At 38.1% G+C, this 22,984-nt stretch overlaps 3 protein-coding genes across 3 annotated transcripts; 2 read left to right on the top strand and 1 right to left on the bottom strand.

The window, feature by feature from the left end:
* Positions 1–343: 343 nt before the first annotated feature.
* Positions 344–5,058, bottom strand: LOC121234288 (importin subunit beta-1-like). The gene is made up of 3 exons (XM_041130171.1): positions 4,899–5,058; positions 1,199–3,624; positions 344–1,098 (listed from the first exon to the last, which is right to left on the bottom strand). The coding sequence occupies exons 2-3, from the start codon at positions 3,616–3,618 to the stop codon at positions 900–902; spliced, it is 2,619 nt and encodes an 872-aa protein (XP_040986105.1). The 5' UTR covers positions 3,619–3,624; positions 4,899–5,058; the 3' UTR covers positions 344–899.
* Positions 5,059–8,460: 3,402 nt separating this feature from the next.
* On the top strand, positions 8,461–12,344 carry LOC121235507. The gene is made up of 4 exons (XM_041131854.1): positions 8,461–8,861; positions 9,616–9,802; positions 10,705–11,465; positions 11,831–12,344. The coding sequence occupies exons 1-4, from the start codon at positions 8,461–8,463 to the stop codon at positions 12,342–12,344; spliced, it is 1,863 nt and encodes a 620-aa protein (XP_040987788.1).
* A 5,659-nt stretch (positions 12,345–18,003) lies between these two features.
* Positions 18,004–22,333, top strand: LOC121235219 (endoplasmic reticulum chaperone BiP). The gene is made up of 8 exons (XM_041131522.1): positions 18,004–18,270; positions 19,196–19,463; positions 19,546–19,760; positions 19,888–20,130; positions 20,515–20,994; positions 21,118–21,272; positions 21,399–21,481; positions 21,575–22,333. Exons 1-8 carry the CDS (start codon positions 18,066–18,068, stop codon positions 22,071–22,073), a joined length of 2,148 nt encoding a protein of 715 aa, XP_040987456.1. The 5' UTR covers positions 18,004–18,065; the 3' UTR covers positions 22,074–22,333.
* Positions 22,334–22,984: the final 651 nt, after the last annotated feature.

The following is a 22,984-nucleotide window of genomic DNA, read 5'->3' as shown; positions in this document are numbered from 1 at the left end:
CAACAAGAAGCATCACAGTATCACACCTCCCTTTACTGCAGCTTTTAGTCACAATAATATAATTTGTTTTATCTGACTATATAAAAACCACTTGAAGCGACATCTCCAAGTGAGACATGGGTGAGAGCCAATTAATTGACTCTAAATCCCTCTTTTTCTTTTTTACGTGATATATCTGTTTGTTTTGACATGATTGTAGAGGACTTCCACCCCACTAAAACTTGTGTCTTGTAATCCTTTAATTTATCTATAAAATGCTAACCTTGCCTATAAATAGAAAAAAGAAAAAAAGAAAAAAAAAAGAACAGAACAGAACAGAGAAGAAAGAAGAAACAGCTAAGAGTAAATAGAATAATGATGAAATATGACCAATGCATGATATGAAGCTAATATCATGCTGTTCTCACAAATCCCACATAATGACCAAGTATGCGTGAGTACAGCACAGGCAAAAGATACAGCAAAACTCCATGAAAATTAACATGTAACAATGCAATACTTGAAGACACCCAATTTTGGTGAGGGAAGAAAAAAAAAAGGCCGAAGGACTAAAAAAAAAATGCAGGCTTTTACATTGCTGCTAGAGTACCCCCAACCCAACTCCCAACTAACTCCGGCACCATCGACTCCAAACAAATGGAACAACCGTAACTAAGCCCGTCTGATGAGGCAGGGTGTGATATGGGATCTAATGTATCACATTCCTCCCATAACAAACTAAAATGAAGACAATTACAGAAAGTGACTTCGCGCTGCTGGGTGAGAATACTGACACCCGAACAACCCAAACATCTGGCTCCCAAAAATGGACGTCCTGACTCATTGTATGTATGCAATCCCAGACCCCGACTCAACACACCCAACTGCATGCAAGTAGATTATATGAAGTAGCAGTAGCCTCAAATAGAAATGGCTCGACTGATGGCCAACTTGGCCCATTCAGCAGATTCCCTAATCAAATGGTCATCAGACGACAAACATTCACTTAGAAAGTCTCTGCTTGACACAGATTGCTGAATTAAGGGACCTGCATTACCACCTAGAGTATCAGCTAGGTCTCCAAGGACCCCAATTGCTGTCTTAGACACCGCATCATCCCTAAAAGAAAAAACATAAGAAGGTCAGAAACTGCCCATTGTAATTTACAGATAACAAAGATAAAATGGAAAATTGAGGTAAAGAGTCCAGCATATCTTACATGTCCTTCTCCATATACAAACTATCCAAGAACTGTAGAATGTGAGGTGCATAAGGCATCAATAGCTGCGTGTTTGAAGAGCCCTTAAATCCCTGGAAGATCCCTGAGTATGCCTCCAGAATTCCATTTCTCAGAGAGTTGGTGTACTCTAACATGTCGTCATCAGCACCAGAAATATGGGCAGACAGTTCTGCTGCACTCTGAAGCATGGGCATAGCATACATCAAGTACTTCTCAAAGTTTTCCCCAATTGCCAAAGCAATGTCACCAAAGCATGAAAATATGGGAGGCTTCACAGACCGGTGTAACTGATTGCTTGACAAATCCTTGAGGAGCTGTGTCATTATTCCATCACAGTATGGTAATATCTTATCCTCCAGCGCCCTGCATATATCCCCGACTACACCAACTGTAATGGCACAAACTTGGTAGTCCTCAAAATTTTGAAGACCCATTTCCAAATACCTATAAAATTCAGGCATGTATTTTGCAAAGTCAGCACCCGCTGCATAGGCGAGAGCTCCAATGACAAGCATAGCCTCCTCATGAGCTGTGGCACTTCGAGAAGCAAATACTCTTAAGAAGAGGGCCATCATCTGGTCAGCATACTGCATGAAGACATATTTCGTTGGCTCCGCTGACCCCAGCTTCTGTATAATGACCTGCAAACAACCACAGAGCAAGCCTTGCAATTCATTTTGCTTCTCCCTTTCATCAGATGAAAGCTTCTGTGCCTCAAGAGTCTGGTGGAGCTCCATCATAATGAGAGGAACTAGTTGCAGTACCATTGGAGCTGTCTCATCAGTAGAACATCTCACAACTTCATTCAAAGTCTCATAGGCAGCAGTGCGGAGGCGTGACTCTCCAGCATCTTCTCGGTGAGTCGCAGTGAGAAGAGCTTGAACAATTTCCTGGAAGAAGGGAGTCAGTGGAGAAGATGAAGACCCCGCATCCTCATAACCCTGGGCCAAGAAATAGAGAGCACCACATGCTTTTTCAGCAACATTCGGTACATCTTTCATGCTCTGAAGCAGAACAGTAATAATCTGTTGAATATTTGTCTGGGTAATTATGGGTGTCTCCAAAGCTGACCCATGCAGAAATTCAAACATTCTTCCAAGAGTCCAAGCAGTAGTGTCCTTCACATGGTTATTTGGATCTTTCATTAGAGCAGTAAGCATGAAGTTCAAGGCTATGTTAACAAGCGGAATGAGTTTGTCAGGCGATGGTCCTTCCAAAATGGAACCAAAGGCATAAGTAGCAGCCTCCCTTTGCCTCCAATCTGGTTTTGTTATGTTCTCTTCAATGAATGGCATTACAAGCGGAACAACATCATCTCCAACCGTCCGTGCAACTAAGCCCAAGCAAGTACCTCCAGCCATTGCAATATTCCAAGCCCCCTCGTCTTGATCCTGATCCTCTTCCTGCTTAAGTAGTGTCTCTAACAACAAGGGGATAAGAACAGGGAGAGCCTGCTTAACAAAGTAAAAGCAGGGAACATCAGAATCTGCACTAAATTCACCGCCATATTCCTCTAATATATCTATCTCCTCATCACACACTGAACTCCAGAACTCAATGGCTTGAAGCGCGACTGGCTCCTCATCTTCTTTCACAGCCTTTGCAGTGATGTTAAAGATATCTTGAATATAAGGGGCCAACTTCTCATAGTAGGTCGAAGATATAGCAACCAAACACTCAAAAGCAGATTGTCGAATCTTCAGCTCTGGCGAAAGAGTAGACTCACAGACAACTCTCATGATGTAATCACGTTCCATATCATTGGAAAAGTTTGCCCGAGCAAAACCTAGAGCATTGAACAAAGCTCGAGTAGCAGCAAGCCTGACATCATTGTTACTCTCGGAAGAGTTCATACCCTGAACTACAGCAGTAAGTATCTTGTTTACTTCGTCCTGCTCTACCACATCTGGGGAAACTTCTTCACAAATGTACCCAAGAGTTTCCAGTGTTGCCTGCTTGGTATGAGCCGGAAGCTGATGAATATTAGACAAGAATGTTCCAATCAGTTCAGGCCATTGTTTATGGGGCAACTCAATGCCTGCAACCTTTGCAATGACTTGAGATGCAGTTGATCGAGCATCAAGAGCAGGAGAAGAGAGCGTCTTTAACAAGCATGCTTTGATCTGCGACTTCAAAGAGGTGTCTAATGACAACCATCTCTGCACAAGCTCATGTTTCCTGTGCTGCTCTTTGGCATCCAAGGCGTTCTTGAGGATCAAACCTGCTAATTTACGACTCTCAACAGGCTTATCATCATTGGATAATTCCCCAGCAAGAGAAAGCAAGAAACTAGGAAGATTTTGCTCCTGAAATTGTTTTAGATTTTCTTCTGCCTGGTTGCGCAGAGTGCTATCTACTGCTTGTGCATTTAAAAGAATTTGAGTGACCTCCATTGCCATTTGAATCTGGGGTCAACAAATTGAATCCATAATAAGACATAATTATATGTTATCCAATACCAGCCATACATTAAACCCAAAAAAAACACATTCAAAGTAACTTGTCAAGTAAACCTAAACCCTTAACTTATTAACCAATATTAATTTGAAACAAAATCAAATAACTAAAATATATGCGTGGTGGAGGAGGAAGAAGAAGAAGAAGGATCAGAAGAAGAAAGACTAAAACAGTCATGGCCAAAGAATTAAAATATAAGAAATCAAGACCACTAATAGACTCAACTGAAGTTACGAAAAAGCTCTTGCAGAGAACGTGAAGAAATTAAGACATTTTCCTACAAAGAAAATGCAAAACAAGACCTATTACACCGTCCATACAGTGTCGCAACAGCCATATGCCAATAAAATCGGTAACCCCCCCGACACTTCTATATGAATCAATTCCATTTCTAATATAGCTGGAACAAACACAAGCTAATTTGAACTTCATTTATAGACCTAGAACTTCTGGTGAGGCAAATGAGGAAACAAATATTTTCTATCTTAACTCCACATACTCTTCTATATTTTTAAGTGTTGAGCCACAAAGATTGAAGCAGCTCCAAAAAGTTCCCACGATATCGCAGCAATAATTACTGAAAAGAAGTTACTCGATATGCGTGATAAAAAGATCGTTATTACCCCAATAAAAGTACACCAACCAGCTCTCTTTGCATGCCTTCAGTGAACATCAGCAGCAAGTCACAACCGATAAGAACCCCAAAAAAAAAAAAAAAAACCGACCCGGTAAATCACCGCGATCAAAATTGAAGTGAATCCAAATCCAACATTCTGTTTGTTTACTAAGTAAACGATATGATACAAAGGAAAACCACGTCTTAGATGGTCATTCCCAATTTCTCCACAAGTAAATCACTCTGGAAGTAAGCATCAGGGCACAGTAGCGTACCCAAAAAGAAAGAAAAAGCAAACAAGGTAAACCGCAAGCTTTCGTGTGGATTTGTTTCTCCGGGTTACCGGACCGAAAAATCAGATATCTAAGTTTCCAAAATCTGAACTTTCCCCAAACTTTTCTCACCAACCGAAGAAAGCAAAACTAATTCGAGAACACTCAATTAAAAAAAGCAGTGCAACACATAAAAATGCTTCTGATCACGAGAATAAACCAACTCACCACAAAACCACACAGATAAACCCTAGATCAAACTTTTTCAGATCAGGGATTTCGGACTGTAATCAAAGCACACGACACTTCGTATGAGATTGAATAAAGTTCTTACCGAGCTCGCGAGTGATCAATCCGATAGGGAAGAAGGATGAAGAAGGAGAAGAAGAAGCGGCGAGTCTGAAACCCTAGCAGAGAGAGAGAGGTGAGGGTAATGCAGAAACGCCAATGTAAAGCTGGGGACCAAAAGAAAAAACGATCAAATTTTCTAATTGGTCTTCAGGTGCTACCACGCGAGATTAAGGAGCGTGGGAGCGTGGTTTAATGAAGGGTGGCGATTGATCCGAGTAGTGGGGCCAGTGCGATTCGCGAGTTTTGATTTGCGGAGGGGATGCTATGATTGGTTGGATGAGCGACTTCAGGCTGCGTCGGTGTGGGTGGGTGTGGTTGTCCGAGGATTATTATCACCGTTACCATTACAATTCAAACCAGTTCAAACGCGAGATAAAATTTAAATGAATTCAAAAGAATATTTTTTTTTTTTCATTTTCTTTTATATTTATATATTTTTAATCATTCGAGTTACTTGAATTAGGCCATCCACATCCGGGTCGTCACGAATTTATCAAAATACGAGAAAAAGTAATTAATTTTGGACAAAAATAATTTCAAATCCGACCGTGTAAAATAGATAATAAATTTAAGTTTATAAACAGTATGTTCTTAAAATTGTTCATTATTCTATCTCCTCAAACCTATTTATATTAATATTTTATCAACCCAAAAAAATTATTTTATTAAACTTTTCAAAAAAAAAAACTCTCAATAAACTTATATGAATACAAATAAAAGTTGTGTTAAGAAAACCGAGTCCACTTGTTTATACACAGACTATAGCTCCGTTTGATTATAGAAACACTCTCAACTCATCACAATTTACATTTCATCTCATTTTATAATTACAACTTTATCAAATTTTCATACAAAAGATAATAAATAATTCAATTTTTTCAAATCTCAAAATAATAATAATATTAAAAATAATATTCTAACAATATTTTATTCAACACATCTAAAAATATCTCAATTCATCTCAATATGAAAAAGTCTAAAGATTTTAAAAGTTTGACCATTAAAATAAAAGACAAAATTTGGTTAAAGTTGAAAATATGACTATTAGAAAATGGGAAAAAAAATATTACTATTAAAAATGTTAAATTTTGATATCCTTGGAATTTGACAAAAATGTTACTTATGAGATGATTCGATTTTTCCTAAAACTTGGTCATTTTGGCAAAAAAAATATATATATATATATATTTTTTTTTGAAAATATTATTATTAAAAAATTACATATTTTAAAAGCATTATCGTATGCAATAGATAATAGTTTAGAGTTCTTTTTAAATCGTTGGAGATGAATTGTTGAAACCGTAAAGGAAGACAAATAACTGAGTAGTTAAAAAATGTGAAAATAAATATTATTTAAATAAAGGAGAGAAATAATAGAATGTGAGATATATGAAGTTTGAAATAGAAAAATATGATTTTGAGTAAAAATTGATGAATTTTAAGGAGCCCAATGTCAGTACTGTTACATTTTATTTTGTTTGTCTCTGAAAAATCTAGATGCGGGTGATTCTCATGGGCAGCTCTTGTGCCCAAGTAAAAAATAGCGGTTTATAAAATTTAGAAAACTATACACGTACACCCTTTCCACAAACATTTATACAATTATGTTTTAACTAAATGATATTTTTTTTTATTTTTTGTATAGCGAGAGTCTCCTCTCCGTTTTCTCTCTAGAAAACTGAGATGGTGAAAAACAGTTATAACTAACTGTGAGGAAGATACGAGTCTGGTTTCCATGGAGGAACCTGATGGGAGTGGTATGAAGAGTCTGGAAGATCAGTGGGAGAAGCTGAAACTCTCGGAGGAGGAGAGGCGGATTGTTGATGTTGGAGAGGATAACGAGGAGGAGGTCTGGGAGTGTGGGGAACGGAGCATTGTTGGGAAGATCTTTATGAAAAGGATGATTGGAAGAGAAACGTTGTCAGCCACGATGAGGAAAATTTGGGGAATCAGCAAACCAGCGGAATTTCGGGAGGTAGGTGACAATAAATTTGTTATCTCGTTCTGTTCAGTGGCTGATAAGCTGAGGGTTTTAGATGGTAGACCATAGTTGTTTGATAACCATCTTTTTGCACTCAAGGCGTTTGAAGCTTTTACTCAACCAAATGAGTGGAAGTTTGAGAGTGAACTATTCTGGATCGAGATCCATAATCTACCAATGATTTGCATGACAAAGGCGAAGGGGAGTGTGATTGGCAAATCATTAGGTAGGCTGATGGAGGTTGATGTTCCCACTGATGGTATTGGATGGGGGAATACTTAAGAGTTAGGGTGGAGATTCCCTTGAAAAGAGCTGCTGTTAGAGGTAGATGGATTATGGTGAATGGCCATAAGGTTTGGGTTGATCTTAAATATGAGAAACTTCTCAGACTTTGTTTTAAGTGTGGGTGGTTGATTCATGGGGAAAAGGGATGCTCGAGGGAGAAGGATGACGAGGCTGGGTTTGGGAAGGTTGCGCAGGATCAATTTGGATCTTGGCTGAGGGCTGAAGGGGGACCAAAAAGAAGGAATCAGAAGGGGGGAAGGAGAGATTTGGTGAAAGGGCAGCTTATTTTGGTGGATCAAAAAAAGGGGAGGCAAGTGTTGCTTATGTAGTGCTGAAGGAGAACCAAATTCTAAAGGCTCTGATGTAGAGGAGTCAGAGTCAAGTGACGTGGGGGTGAGGAGTGTTAGGATAGGTGGGGCTATATGGAGGTGTATGAAGGAACAAACAATGGTAAATGAGCAAAATGAAGCTGAGGGAGTTGGGTATGATTTGCCTAGGAAGGCAGAGACTGAAATACTAGAAGTTATGGGGAAGGGAAGGTTAGTGAGGGAGGTACCTGAGTTGATTTTGGGACCAACCAAAATGGTAGGTGTTGAAATAAAAAAGATGAAAGATAAAAAGTCTTGGAAGAGGACAGCAAGAGAGGTGGGAAAAATAAATGAGGAGAGGTATCCAGTGAGGGGAAAAATGTGGATGGAGGTGAAAGGAGAAGGTGGAGGTTTTAAAAAACAGAGGCAAGCATTAAAAGAGATTAACTCTCCAATATTATTGGCAGGTGCTGCTGGGCAGCCCTGCCAGGAATTATGAAGGCCCTGAGCTGGAACTGCCGAGAGCTTAGCAACCCTCGAACAGTTCAAGTCCTTTGCATGATTGTAAAGGAGAAGCTGCCAGATTTTGTTTTCATTATGGAAACAAAATTGAGTTCGAAGAAAGTTGAAAGGATTCAAAAGAAATTGGGTTTTGAGGGGTGTATGGTGGTCGAACCGAGAGGGTTGAGTGGTGGTTTGCTAATGCTATGGAAGGATGTGGAGGGGGTTGAGTTGTGGAATTTTTCTCAATGGCACATTAACGTCTGGGTGAAGTGCAAAGGGGAACATCATAAATGGCTCTTGACCGGTTTCTATGGGCATCCAGAAGCTGCTAAAAGAAAGGGATCTTGAGAACTTCTACAAATGTTAAAGCCTCCTTCTAGAGTGGGCTGGTGTGTCCTTGGGGACTTTAATGAGCTGGTCTCTCAAAGTGAAAAATGGAGGGGGGAAATGAAAGGAGAGAGAGCAAGATGGAGGAGTTTAGAAATGCTCTATCCCTAGGAGGTTTGAGTGACCTTGGGTGGAGGGGTAATAAATTTACTTGGAGCAATGGTCATGCTGATGGTTCTTTTGTAAAAGAAAGGCTTGATCGTGCTGTTGCTAACCAAGTATGGAGAAAGACTTTTAATAAGGTTGAGGTGGAATCTGTAATAGCATGGTGTTCTAATCATCTACCAATTTTGTTGTCTTACTCTAGAGAAAGTTCTATTAATGATAGAAATAAAAGACTTTTTCGATATGAAATGTGCTGGGATAAGGAAAGAGAGTGCAGTGAAACTGTAAAGGAGGCTTGGGGAAGGAATGAGGGGGAGAGAAGCAGGCTATCAAATGTTCAAAGGGGCCTCAACTTGTGTAGGCAGGCTCTTAGAAGGTGGTCTGCAGGATGGGATTCAAGGAGAGGGAGAGAGATTAAGGCTACGTTTGGATAGTGAGAATACCTGAGAAGTGTTGAGAATGTTTGTGAATAGTAGTAAAAAAGTAGTGAAAAAGTAATAATAGAATAATGAATAGTAGGTAAAAAGTAATGAATAGTAAAAAAGTAAGTGAAAAGTAATAATAAAGTAAATAATAGTAGTGAGAGTACTTGAGGTACTCTTGGTACCCAAACGCAGCAAGTCTCTTTCTGGAAAACTCAAAGAGCTTAAAGAAGAGGAGGGCCCTACTCTAGTTGGTGAAATAAGGCAGATGAGTAGAGATTTAGAGGAACTGTTGGAGCAAGAGAACAGTTGGTGGAAGCGAAGAACAAAGGCTCATTGGTTGCAGCAAGGGGATCGTAATACAAAAATTTTTCATATGAGTGCAAGCCAAAGAAAGAAAAAGAATACAATTTTTGAAATTACTAATATGCAAGGGTGCACTCTAAGGAAGCAGGAAGACATTGAAGGGGCATTTGGGGAATATTTTGAAGAAGGGTATAGATCCAACAAGCCCACTGAAATTGATACTGAAGCGTGCATCTCTGATATTGAGCCTAAGATTTCTACTGAGATGAGGAAGGGACTCGAATGATCCTTTAGAAGGGAAGAGGTGGAAAAGGCTTTAAAACAAATGTCACCTTGGAAATCTCCTGGACATGATGGATTTGGGGCTGGGTTTTATTAGAGGCATTGGGGCATTATTGGCAGGGATGTTGATGATGCAGTGCTAGAGTTTCTTAATGGGGGAAATATGGTGCCAGACTTAAATCATACGCTTATTGCATTAATACCAAAGGTGAAGATGCCCAAAGAGGTGATGGAGTATAGACCAATCAGCTTATGCAACGTTTTGTATAAGCTGATTTCAAAGGTCCTTACAAATAGAGTTAAGAAGGTACTGCCTGAAGTCATTTCACAATCTTAGAGTGCATTCATCGCTGATAGGCTCATAACTGATAATATCATGGTTGCGTTCGAGTTGCTTCACTCAATGCAGTCTAGTCATAAAGGAAAAAATGGGAACATGGCGGTAAAAATAGATATATAAGGCATATGATAGAGTGGAATGACCATTTTTGAAAGCTATGCTGATTAGATTGGGTTTTGGTGAGAAAATTACGAGGCTGCTCATGATTTGTGTCCAAACAGTCAGTTTTTCAGTTATGGTCAATGGAAAATCTGGAAAAAAGTTCATACCCTCGAGGGGATTAAGGCAGGGAGATCCATTATCCCCTTATTTGTTCCTGATTTGTGCAGAAGGATTGAGCCATTTGTTTAAGAAAGCTGAAAGGGAAGGTGTGATAAGGGGTGTAGCTGCAGTTAGGGGTGGTTTAAGAGTCAATCATTTGCTTTTTGCTGACGATTGTGTGATCTTTGGCAAAGCAACAATTGGAGAGTGGAGAAGTATGTATGCTATCCTTGAGTGTTATGAAAAGGCCTCGGGACAGAAATTAAATAAACATAAGACCTCAATTTTCTTCAGTAAGAACACAAAGGAGGGTGTTAGAGGTGAGATTTACAGAGAAGCTGGGTCTTGTATTTGTGATAGATATGAAAAGTATCTTGGGTTGCCAGCCATTGTAGGAAGATCAAAATATATGCTTTGAGGGGTCTTAAAGAGAGGGTGTGGAATAAGATCCAAAATTGAAAAAATGTGTTTCTTTCAAAAGCTGGGAAGGAGATCCTTATTAAGGCTGTTTTACAAGCTATCCCTATATACACTATGAGTGTTTTCAAACTGCCTCAGAGGTTGTGTGGGGAAATTGAGCAACTTTTTCAAAGTTTTGGTGGGCGCAGTACAAAAAAGATGATGGAATTCACTGGTGGAAATGGAGTAGGCTGGGGCAAGGAAAAAGTTATGGTGGATTGGGTTTTAGACAACTTGAAGACTTCAATTTGGCAATGCTAGCCAAGCAAGGATGGAGGATTCTAAAAGATCCTTCTTCTTTAGTGGCAAGGATCTTCAAAGAGAAATACTTCAAAGACACATCCATTCTTGAAGCCTCACTGGGTAAATTCCCCTCTTTCATTTGGAGGAGTGTGTGGTCTACCTTGGGGGTGATTAGGAGAGGAATGAGGTGGAGGGTTGGTAATGGTGAATCCATCAGTATATGGGGTCAAAAATGGTTGCCAAAGACTATGACTGGGTGTGTGCAAACTCCAGTGAATGGGATAAATGCTGATGCTCGTGTGAGGGTGTTGATAAATGAAGTTGGGGTTGGGTGGAAGTTGGATTTGGTGAGTCAGGTTTTTGATGAGGAGGAAGCTGATTTGATACTATCCTTGCCAATTAGTCCTATGGGTGCAGAAGATAGACTAATTTGGGACCTAACTAAGGATGGAAAATATACTGTTAGGAGTGCTTACCATGTACAGCAGCAAGAGAGGAGGCAAAGGGTTGGGGAGACCTCAGAGGCTGGTAGAGGCGAAGTCATATGGAAATATATTTGGAAGCTGGGAGTTCCAGGATCTGTAAAGCACTTCTTGTGGAAACTGGCAAACAATATTTTGCTTACAAAGCAAAACTTATACCAGAGAAAGATAGTGAAGAATGCAATGTGCCCAATATGTTTGAGAGAAAAGGAATCTGTCATGCATGCCATATAGGAATGCCCAGCTGCTACTGATGTTTGGGCGGAGCAAGGCAGTCCTGTACAGAAATGGAGTGTAGGGGTGAAGAGTTTCTACCAATTGTGGGAGGAGGTGCATAGTAAACTCACAACAGAAAATGTAGAAAAAATAGTTTTTATTTTGAGGAACATAGGGTATAGAAGGAATAGGGTGGTTTTTTATAATAAATTCTTGAACCCGGCTAGCATTGTACAAATGTCTTTATCAGGTTATGAAGATTTAAAACTGGCTCGAGAAAGGGGGGGGGGGGGGAAGATGCATTTTAGGCTGATGATAATGCTGGTATTAGTAGAGGCAGGGGATGGAAGAAACCAGAAGGCCAGCTGCTTAAAGTAAACTTTGATGCAGCAATAAAAGAGTCTACTAAAAAGTTGGGTCTTGGGGTGATTATTAGAGATTGCAGAGGGGAGGTTTATGCTGCAGCATGTCTTACAAGAGAGGCGAGCTATGGGATCTTTAGGGCTGAATGTATTGCTATGTGGGAAGCTATGGTTCTTTGTGAAGAACTGGGTTTAGGTGAGGTCATCTTTGAAGGTGATGCAAAGAGTGTCATTGATGCAGTGAGCAGTGGTGAGAAGGATGACTCTAGCTACGGTCACTTGGTTGAGAATTTGCAGCAGAAACTGAACTTCTATTCAAGGTGGGAGGTTGCTTTTATCCATAGGGAAGGAAATGAGGTTGCCCATCAATTAGCTAAACTGGCTTTATATGGGGATAATGATATGTACTGGGTAGAGGAGTGCCCTGAGGCCATTACAGATCAATTGAGTATAGACAAAATGTATACGGATTTTGTTACAAGTTGAATATGAATACAATGAGGTTTATTTCAAAAAAAAAAAAAAAAACTAAGTGATATTTTTATAAAATAATCTATAAAAATAACATCATTTTATAGAAATTTAAATTTCTTCAATTTAAAACGTGATTGCATAAAGAATTGTATGTATATATAATTATTATTATTGCATTTTAGAGATGAGAATGCAAGATTTGTGCATTTATGATGTTGTCCTTTTATATTGAGTGGAGAGTTTAAGGTTGCATGGGATTGGTATTCCAAGTTTCATGTAGTCATCTTTAGAGTTTTTGTATAAGAGAAGTGCTACGGTCATACAAAAAAATATTACAAAAATAAATTCATAAATTGATATGATTTCATATGATATATTAGATATATTTTATAACAAAAGTAAATTTACAATCTAGCATACCACATCAAATTATATCAATTTGTGAATTTATTTTTCTGAGATCTTTTTATATCTAAAGCATTTCTTTTCGTATAAATATAGTTTTTATAAGATAGGGTAGATGGAAACCTTTCGAGTCCGGTTTCTTTGACATTAAGGCCTTCGAGGTGAGTGTCGCCATCCAGATGTCGGGGGACGGATTAGCACCACCACTGTCCAACACCACATTCTTTACAAAAAAGTCTAACAAAATCGCATATGCAAAGTTACAAATCTTACAAATCCAAAAAAAAAAAAAACCCAAATCAAACTTACAAATAATAATAAAATAAAAAAAATCACAAACCCAGCAAAAAACTAAAACAAACTTACAAAATTACATATCAAACCAAACAAATAAACAAAACTAAGTAGTAATCACATAAATTTTCATATTTGTGCACATATCCTCAGAGATATATGGGCATATTTGTATGGCCCATGGTCACGGCAATGAGTCATAAAATTTGCAAACTTGTCGCCCATAGTTGTAGTCGTGGGTCTCTAATTTGTAGATCCATGGCAGAGACCATGGTCTTAAGTTGCAAAGACCTATGGCCAAGCTGTTGTAGACTATAGCTTGGCCATGAGTTGTGACCCACGATAACGAAAAGAACTCAAAAGCCGACTTAGAGAAGGATGAGAAGAAGAAAGAAAGAGGGAGGATAAGAAAAATGAGAGAGAGGAGATGATTGTGGCCACTGAGTTGTGAAATCTTGGAAGGAAGGGGGAGAGGAGAAGAGGGGTGAAGAGAAGAGAAGATAAGATAAGAGGAGAGAAGAGAAGAGCAAGGGAGGATGGTGGCTCGAAATGAGAGGAGAGAGAAAAGATGATATTTATAGTTATAATTTTGTTTTATATATATATATATATATTATATATATATATGGTTGGGCAAGCCCAACTTGGCACCCACCTCGGGCTTTCAAACATGCAAATTAAAACCAGTCTACTCGTGGTATGTAGGGGTGTAAATTTAAATCGAAAAATCGAGAAATCGGACTGGACGGACCGGTTGGTCCGGTTTTGAACCGGTCCGGTCCAGAACCAGTTCTTATATTGAAAACCGGACCGGACCGGTTGGAAAAAATATATATATATAAATTAATTTTATATATTATACAAAATATTTATATATATAAGTTTTATATATAATATATAATTATATATTAAATTTTTATATATAATATATAATTATATATCATATATGAAATAATTTCATATTATAATTTATAAATTATAATATAAAATGTTAATCTTAGATATGAACATTTGTAATTTGTTTGATCATATGTTATTAATATAATTATATATAAAATAATGTTATTATAATTTATAAAATAAAAGTCTAATCTTAAAAATAAAAATTTAATTGATCATATGCTTTAAAGATAATATATATATATATATTAAATTATTAATAACATTTTATCATAAGAAGTAACACTTTATTATATATTTTTTACATTTTAAAAAAAAAAAAGAAAACCGGACCAGACCGGACTGGATCGGAAACCGATAAAACCGGATGTACCGGTTTAGAAGGGTAACCGGGGCGTAATCGGTTTTGAAAAATAAAAAACCGATACATACCGGTTCGGTCCTAGATTTTGTCCAAAACCGGACCGGTTACACCCTAGTGGTATGTGTGCAAATACCCCCGCCCGCCCCAGGTGGGGGCTGAACTAGGCCTGCAACTTGACCAATCTAGTATGTGTTTGGGCCCGACCCGGCAGCCAGGGAACATAAACCGACCCAATCCAACCCGGTGCATATCAACCCATTATTATTTTTTTTTAACAATGCCACCTTTTCCTTTTCTTAGACTTTCTCGAAAACCAAACTACAACAAGTATCTATAATAATGACTTTAGATAACATCTCGAGAGATTCAACACACTTTCGCACAAAATAATTTTAATTGACCAAGACACGACCCTAATTCTAAGCCATCTCTAATCATAGAAACCCAAACCTCCTTAGCCCCCAAAGCAGTAGATGGTTCTACCCTGCTGCTTCAAGCCGTAGACGACGTCCATGGCTGTTACAGTCTTGCATTGAAGTACAACAACATCAAACTGGTCGTAATGGAGACAGGTTGGCCTTCCAACGGAGACGAGAACGAGATAGGAGCATCGATACAGAATGCCACTGCTTACAATGGAAACCTGGTCCGTAGGATCTTGATTGGCAGAGGAACCCCGTTGAAACCCAAAGTGGATCTGACCATCTATCTCTTCGCTCTGTTCAACGAGAACCAGAAAAACGGTCCCACGTCGGAGCGAAACTATAGCTTTTCTATCCGAACGAGTAGAAAGTCTACGACACACCATTCACCATGGAGGGGTTGAAGAATTACCACGACAACGGGTCACCGCTACCTGACCAAGAACGAATGACGACCCCACCGATGAGCAGCAGAACAAGAGGAGTGTCGATGAGTTCGGCAGGGAATACTTGGTGTGTGGTGAAGGGTGAGGTTGGGAAGGAGAAGTTGCAGGTGGCTCTAGATTTCACTTATGGCGAAGGTGGAGCGAACTGTCGGCCGATCTAGCCGGGTTCCATGTGTTACGATCCCAACACACTTAACGCCCATGCCTCATTCACCTTCAGCAGTTATTACTAGACGAAGAGTCGTGCGGGCAGTTCTTGCAGAGAAATGGGGAGGGATGGTAGCTAGGGTTTGAGATTTGGGGAGTTGTTAAAACCTGTTAGTTTCGAAATTGACATTTAGCGGGTTCAACCCACAAGTTTGTTCAAACCGTTTTTTATCAGTCAGGGCTAGCGGCCGGACCGAATCAAAAAATTTTCTGCACAGGCCTAGGTTGAACGCAAACCTGTCCTGCAGCCTTATTTTTACTTACATTGAATATGTGCAATTATCCACAAATCTATACTCTAAGAATAGAACCATGGATTCCCAAAATCATTAAAATTAGTTTTAGGTGCCTATTGCAATTTGCCACTATAAAAGCACTCCCAACCGATTATGTAAAACTCTTATTTCTGTATGATTTGAGAAAAATGATCCAAAAGTTACATCCAATAGATTATCTATTTCATCTCTAATTTACATTCGACTACAGTGTTACCGCTACATCTAGGCAACTGTTCACAGTTGTAAATTATTCTTTAATGATTTCTCTCTCATCTACTAGTCTCTCACGCAATGATATGTACCTCCAACGTTAATTTTAATATGAAATAACTTCAGTATCTCCTACTCTCCTCAGTGACGCAACATTAATTTTAATATCAAATATATATATATATATATTTTAGAATTGCTACATATTACAAAATATCAAATATATATATATATATATATATATACACTCTCATCTGAAAAGAAAGGATCCTCAAATTTTGATTAATTTCATTATATAATATTTTTTTAATTAATTTATATTTTAGTTTAACTTATAAATTTGGATTAATTTAAAATATAACATAATTATATGACATTGTATATGAAGAGATATTACAAATATCAAAAGATATGATGATATCATTGATAGTTTAGAGAAAAATATTTGAAATGAATAAAAACAATTAAAAAATATAATATTTAAATGATATGAAAAAAAATAGATAAGCTAATGTATGATATATTGTAACAGTCATTATGCAAAATAGAAAATATGAGTTTTAATAATGTATTTTAAAGAATAGGATGAAAAATCTATTGTGAGTGCTCTAACAAACAAATCTTTCATGTTTGGATTTATATACACATCAGATGATTCTTTGGTAGGGGAAGCAATGGCAGTCAAGAGCATTAAACCTTGGCATGGACAATTTGACTATAAAAAAGGCAATCAAGATATATAAAAGTGTCGAATATGACCTCATTAGATAGGCTGTATCCAACAATTATACTCATCATTCCCATTATATCTATTTCCCCCCATATTTTCCACCCTTCTTTCACGACAATACTTAGATTTATGATTTTGTTCTATATTCATGTTGTTTTTCGTTTGTCCATCACAAAGAACAAAATCCAAAGTTTAGACTTTGTGTTAATTGTGTAGCCACTTACATTTATATTGCAATGAGAATTTCCCTTTAACAATATACCTTCCATTGTGTCATTATACTTGGACATGATTATACTCATCTTACCAATTGAAAATGAGAATTGATACGGACACAAAGAAATTACATAAAAACAAACTCACAAACTAACGTAGTTTCACGTAATGTGTTAAATCTACTTTACTTGCTCCGTTTAGATTCATAGTTGATATCAATCCATCTCATTATTACAACTTTTTCAAATTCCTACACAAAATGTAATAAATAATTCAACTTTTTAAAATTTCAAAACAATAATAATATTAAAAAAATAATATTATGACAATATTTTATTTAACTTTCAACTTTCATCTTAACTTAACTCATCTTAACTCACTATCCAAACCTCACCTTAAAAGTAATTTTACAATTTGACATATTGTATTAAGTAACGTCAGTTTGTGGATTTACTTTTATGTAATTCCTTTATGGTTAAAGTATTTCTCATTGAAAATAAGTGAAAAGTGTTCAATTCACGAATATATCTTTCAAAAATAAAATTTATAACTTGATGTAATTAAATGTAATACCTTAAATTTATTTTATAATAAAATAAGTTTTACAATCTAATATATTATAGAAAATTTTTATTCATAAGCTTCACACACCATCCTTTTTGTTATTTTTAAATTTTTTTCTCTTACCAAATATATAATATATGGATGATGAGTAGAATAATTCAATTATTTTAAGAAGAATAAAATTAAGATAATTTAAAAAATAAATAAAAAATAAAAAAAATTATGATGTGCGGCTTATGAATAACAAAGCTCAATACTATAACATGCCACACCAGTTTCTGGGTTACACATTAAAAAATTTCTTTATACGTCAAATGTTCTTCTAATATAAAAGGGTTGGCGAGCATTGTAATTTGCATAGTGTATACCATTCTCGGATTGTCGTTCATGAAAGGGGACGGAACGACCGCCGTATCAAGGGTCTTGAATAAAAATGATAGAATCGTAATTCATGTAGGAAAGCAGTAGGCGAGTGGGAACACCATTCTAAAAATGAACGGCCAAGATCGTCCCAACACGAGACCTAATCTCATTGGCCGGGTGAATACATCCTCGAAACATGATTGGTCCACATCACCAAGCATGACATGTTCTCACAAATAGCCTTGGGTTTGCGTAAGAGACGGGTGCAGATCGGTAGAAGAAATCGGAGGAGTCTAGACGCAGAAGCCACTCTATAAAAACGCTCAGACCTCTCATGCCCGGTTACACTGAGACCAAGCAAAGGCAAATAAGCATAAGAACGACCCGGCTTGAACACCCCTTTTCTCGAGAGAGTTCCATTTGGATCGCAAAAGGCGAAAGAGAGAGTAGAGAGAGACAGAGAGAGAGAAAGAGGCTACTTATGGCTGGCTCTTGGAGAGCGCGCGGCTCTTTGGTCGTGCTGGCAATTGTTTTCTTCGGTAATTGATGCTTCTCATGGCTCAGATCTGATTTGGTTTTTTGCTTCTTTTTTTTCTCCCTTTTTGATTTTTGGTATGCTATTTCAGTTTGGTTGGAATGTAGTGGAGCCGAGTTGATTTGATAGTTTTTTTATTCACTTAATGACTCGGAAAAGGTTGACGAAACGATCGTGGCGTTAGATCTGATCAGATTTTGGTGTTTTTAGTGGATCTTGATGAGGTGTTTGATAGGAAATTGGTAATTTAAGAGATCTTAGAAGCGTAGAATTGATAAATATGTGAGATGGTTGGCTAAGTCTGCAGTGGGGACTTGTTGATTTATTCCTATCAGTTTATTGTGTATCTGTGCTTTCGTGTTCTTAGAGTTTGCTGTTGAAGTGATTATATCTTATAATCTCAATCTGCTTTATGTGAATATTGGTCGTTACGTTGTTCTCATTTTTAATAAAGGGAAAACATACACTGTTCTGAAATTGTAGATCACATTCGTAATTGCTTGAATTTTAGTAATAATATGTTTCGTAGGGAAGGCACTTCTGTTCCGTGTATTATGGTTGTCAATCAATCCATCAGGTTCTCGTAGGTATCGGCACCTATCAGAATCGTGTAAACTAATGATGATCACAATCATGTAAAGGAACAATGCCGGGATGGGCATACATATTTTACATTTTAGGTGGTAGTATTCAAAATACAGGAAACCTGGTTCGCATATTACTTATATACAACTTTGCGTTTGATTTTGTGCTTGTGTTTGTCTTGCACCATGATTAACGTGGCATTAAAACCTAGACGTCGAGCAGTCTATATCACATTAAGTTGAATATATTTATGATGATTTTTCTTTGCTTCAATTCCCTCCTAGACTGAATATGTTCGGAATGCCCTTTTACTAGTAACTAACATTAAAAACGGTAAATGGCAGGATGTCTGTTTGCAATTTCCATTGCGAAAGAGGAAGCGACCAAATTGGGAACAGTCATTGGCATTGATCTTGGGACAACTTATTCTTGTGTTGGTGTTTACAAGAACGGTCATGTTGAAATCATAGCCAATGACCAAGGAAATCGTATCACCCCTTCATGGGTTGCTTTCACTGACAGTGAGAGACTGATCGGTGAGGCTGCAAAGAACCAGGCAGCCGTCAACCCTGAAAGAACCATTTTTGACGTCAAGAGGCTTATCGGAAGAAAGTAATTCATCCTTCTCAGCTTGTTGATTTCGGATTATATCCATTTGTTTGGAAATAGTAGTGACAGCCTTTTCTATTGACAGATTTGAAGACAAGGAGGTTCAGAAAGACATGAAGCTTGTTCCATACAAGATTGTGAACAAGGACGGAAAGCCTTACATTCAAGTGAAGATTAAGGATGGGGAGACCAAGGTTTTCAGCCCCGAGGAGATCAGTGCTATGATTCTGACTAAGATGAAGGAAACAGCTGAAGCATTCCTTGGGAAGAAAATCAAGGATGCCGTTGTGACCGTTCCTGGTGAGTAAAGAAAGTAACAACTGTGTACCTAATTCTTTTACTCCATTGGTATAGAGTAATTTCTAGTTTCTCAAACCCTGTCGTTAATTTCGGTTGCACTCACAGTTTTATTTGTTCCAACATGTAGCGTACTTTAATGATGCCCAGAGGCAGGCTACCAAGGATGCGGGTGTCATCGCTGGACTGAATGTTGCCAGAATTATCAATGAACCAACTGCCGCTGCCATCGCTTATGGTCTAGACAAGAAGGGTGGTGAAAAGAACATCCTCGTTTTTGACCTTGGTGGTGGGACATTTGATGTCAGTATCTTGACAATTGATAATGGTGTTTTTGAGGTTCTTGCCACTAATGGAGACACTCATCTTGGAGGTTAGAACATATATTCTTAGCCACTGTTTTATTGGTTGTTAAGTTTTCTGTAAGAGAAGACATGGACTAAATGGAGCAGTATATTATATCTGTTCTTGGATGTCTATTTAAAATTTTGATTCCATCTGAAAGTTATCCTGTCTCCCTTGATTTATTCGAGTGATTTGACTACTTTGACTGCAACAAACCCTAGAGGGTTTGAGATTGTGTACTAAACACTGTTGACTGATTCAGTATCTTTTATTTATCAAAAGAAAGGCAGATGGAGTATTTTGCAGGCAGCGCAAATGCCAAGTATCTGTTTTTTTATGAGACGGAAGTGTTTGTATTAAGCTTCCTATAAGTTAAAATTTCGTGCTCTAAGGAAGGTCTATTTCCTTGCAGGTGAGGATTTTGATCATAGAATTATGGACTATTTCATCAAATTGATTAAGAAAAAGCATGGCAAGGACATCAGCAAGGATAACAGAGCTCTTGGGAAGCTGAGGAGGGAAAGTGAGCGTGCCAAGAGAGCTCTTAGCAGCCAACACCAAGTTCGTGTTGAGATTGAATCACTATTTGATGGTGTTGACTTCTCTGAACCACTGACCCGAGCTCGATTTGAGGAGCTGAACAATGATTTGTTCAGAAAGACCATGGGGCCTGTTAAGAAGGCTATGGAAGATGCTGGATTGGAGAAGAACCAAATTGATGAAATTGTGCTTGTTGGTGGAAGCACGAGGATTCCAAAGGTTCAACAGCTTCTTAAGGATTATTTTGATGGGAAGGAACCGAACAAGGGTGTGAATCCAGATGAGGCAGTTGCTTATGGTGCTGCTGTACAAGGAAGCATCTTGAGTGGAGAGGGTGGTGAAGAAACCAAAGGTACTACTTTTCTTTTCAAATTGTTATGTTTGCAACTATGTTATCCATGAGGTGGTGCTACCATAATGTAGCTGAACTATATGGGCATCACTGACAATGTGTCTTGTGGGATTCTTGATGCAGATATCCTTCTCCTGGATGTGGCTCCACTGACCCTTGGAATTGAAACTGTTGGTGGAGTGATGACCAAATTGATCCCAAGAAACACTGTTATCCCAACAAAGAAATCTCAGGTTTTCACTACTTACCAGGATCAGCAGACTACCGTGTCCATTCAGGTATGGTACTTGCATGCTGTTTATTTTTCTTCCAGCGCATGAAGTATGGACAAGTATTTTCCTAGTTATGTGTTGCTTTCTAGAACTGTTAATCTAAAAGTTGGGATGCTCCTATTATGAAACCAGGTCTTTGAAGGTGAAAGGAGTCTTACAAAGGATTGCAGGAATCTCGGGAAATTTGATCTAAATGGAATTCCTCCAGCTCCAAGGTTTGTTCTCTGCCTTTTTAAAATGTTTTATTAATAGGGTTTGTATCAACTTCTAGCCTGGACTTGATATTAATTCATTCCTCGATTCAACAGGGGAACCCCACAAATAGAAGTGACATTTGAAGTTGACGCAAATGGTATTCTGAACGTTAAGGCAGAAGACAAGGGCACTGGTAAATCAGAGAAGATTACCATCACAAATGACAAGGGTCGCCTGAGCCAGGAAGAGATTGACCGAATGGTTCGTGAGGCAGAAGAGTTTGCGGAGGAAGACAAGAAGGTGAAGGAGAAGATTGATGCCCGTAACGGCCTCGAGACCTACGTCTACAACATGAAGAACCAGATCAACGACAAGGACAAGCTTGCCGACAAGCTCGAGTCTGATGAGAAGGACAAAATTGAAACTGCAGTGAAGGATGCCCTTGAATGGCTGGATGACAACCAGAGCGCCGAGAAAGAGGACTATGATGAGAAGCTCAAAGAGGTGGAAGCCGTTTGCAACCCGATCATCACTGCTGTATATCAGAGGTCAGGGGGTGCCCCCGGTGGTGGATCGGGAGAGGAGGATGAGGAGCCCCATGACGAGCTGTAGACATCTTGTTATTTCATTGAGCACTGCTGATAAAGCAGGAAAAGCTAAGCTAAGTGGGGGATATGAGGATATAGACTTTTTTAGGCAAGAGACTTTGTAATTTTTAATGATGGTTGGGAAGTTACGGGAGAAGAATTTCCCTTACTTCGCATGCTTTTTTTTGGGGGTGAAGAGAATACTTTTCCAGGTTTTTTATTATTTACTAGTATTATGTTCCTGTTTATGTTAAAATTTAAAACAAACACTTTTTCTTTTTTCCCAATAGTCTGCTTGTGATTCTCCATTCTGCCTGCTTGCTTGAATTCATTCTTGTATGCATGCGTGTGCTCTCTGCACATACATGAGGTGAATGGTCTTGAAACTCATTTTTGGAGCTTTGTATTGAGCTCCATTTCTACCAAAGAGCGGTGCAAAATTATTCATTGAATAATTAATTATAACACTCAACGAAAATAGTAGACCTCTCGGCATTTTCTTATTTTGTTTACTATTTTATTGTTCTCTTAATTATAACACCAACTTTTCTATTTCACCGCGTGTGATCATTCACTTCTTCAATTTTTGAAGTGATTGTTCATTCTATAAAAGACCCTTCAAATTTTAAAGCACTTTCCGGGATTTACTTTAAAGAAGATATTATTATAATTTTAAAATTTTCTTAAACTGGACTTGCATTGACAGTTCCCTAATCGAGATTGTACGTAGACTACCTCGTTACTTGGTTTGAGGATTGTAGTTACAGTACCATAGTTAATTTTTCCTCTTTAAATGTTTAAAACCGATAAGGTCTCCTAGTAGCGAAATGGTTGCTTATATACCTAAAGAGTAACAACCATAGTGATAACTCATTTACAAAAGAGAGGCTAGGTAGGGTGCTAGCCAACTCCAACTGGTCAGAATTTTATAGAGAT

The sequence above is a fragment of the Juglans microcarpa x Juglans regia genome, chromosome 6D (assembly GCF_004785595.1).
Source record: "Juglans microcarpa x Juglans regia isolate MS1-56 chromosome 6D, Jm3101_v1.0, whole genome shotgun sequence".
Lineage (NCBI taxonomy): Eukaryota > Viridiplantae > Streptophyta > Magnoliopsida > Fagales > Juglandaceae > Juglans > Juglans microcarpa x Juglans regia.
The sequence above is the reverse complement of the archived record's forward strand: the minus strand, read 5'-3'. Positions and strand labels throughout refer to the sequence as shown.

Excerpts from the sequence above, each read along its gene's own strand:
- LOC121234288 (XM_041130171.1), bottom strand. The coding sequence starts at position 3,618 with ATGGCAATGGAGGTCACTCAAATTCTTTTAAATGCACAAGCAGTAGAT. Across the intron at positions 1,099-1,198 it reads TTGTATATGGAGAAGGACAT|GGATGATGCGGTGTCTAAGA; the intron begins GTAAGATATGCT and ends TTTTTCTTTTAG.
- LOC121235507 (XM_041131854.1), top strand. The coding sequence starts at position 8,461 with ATGGAGGAGTTTAGAAATGCTCTATCCCTAGGAGGTTTGAGTGACCTT. Across the intron at positions 9,803-10,704 it reads TTACAAATAGAGTTAAGAAG|TACAAAAAAGATGATGGAAT; the intron begins GTACTGCCTGAA and ends TGGTGGGCGCAG. Across the intron at positions 11,466-11,830 it reads AAGATAGTGAAGAATGCAAT|AGGCAGGGGATGGAAGAAAC; the intron begins GTGCCCAATATG and ends TGGTATTAGTAG.
- LOC121235219 (XM_041131522.1), top strand. The coding sequence starts at position 18,066 with ATGCCCGGTTACACTGAGACCAAGCAAAGGCAAATAAGCATAAGAACG. Across the intron at positions 18,271-19,195 it reads GCTGGCAATTGTTTTCTTCG|GATGTCTGTTTGCAATTTCC; the intron begins GTAATTGATGCT and ends GGTAAATGGCAG. Across the intron at positions 19,761-19,887 it reads TGCCGTTGTGACCGTTCCTG|CGTACTTTAATGATGCCCAG; the intron begins GTGAGTAAAGAA and ends TCCAACATGTAG.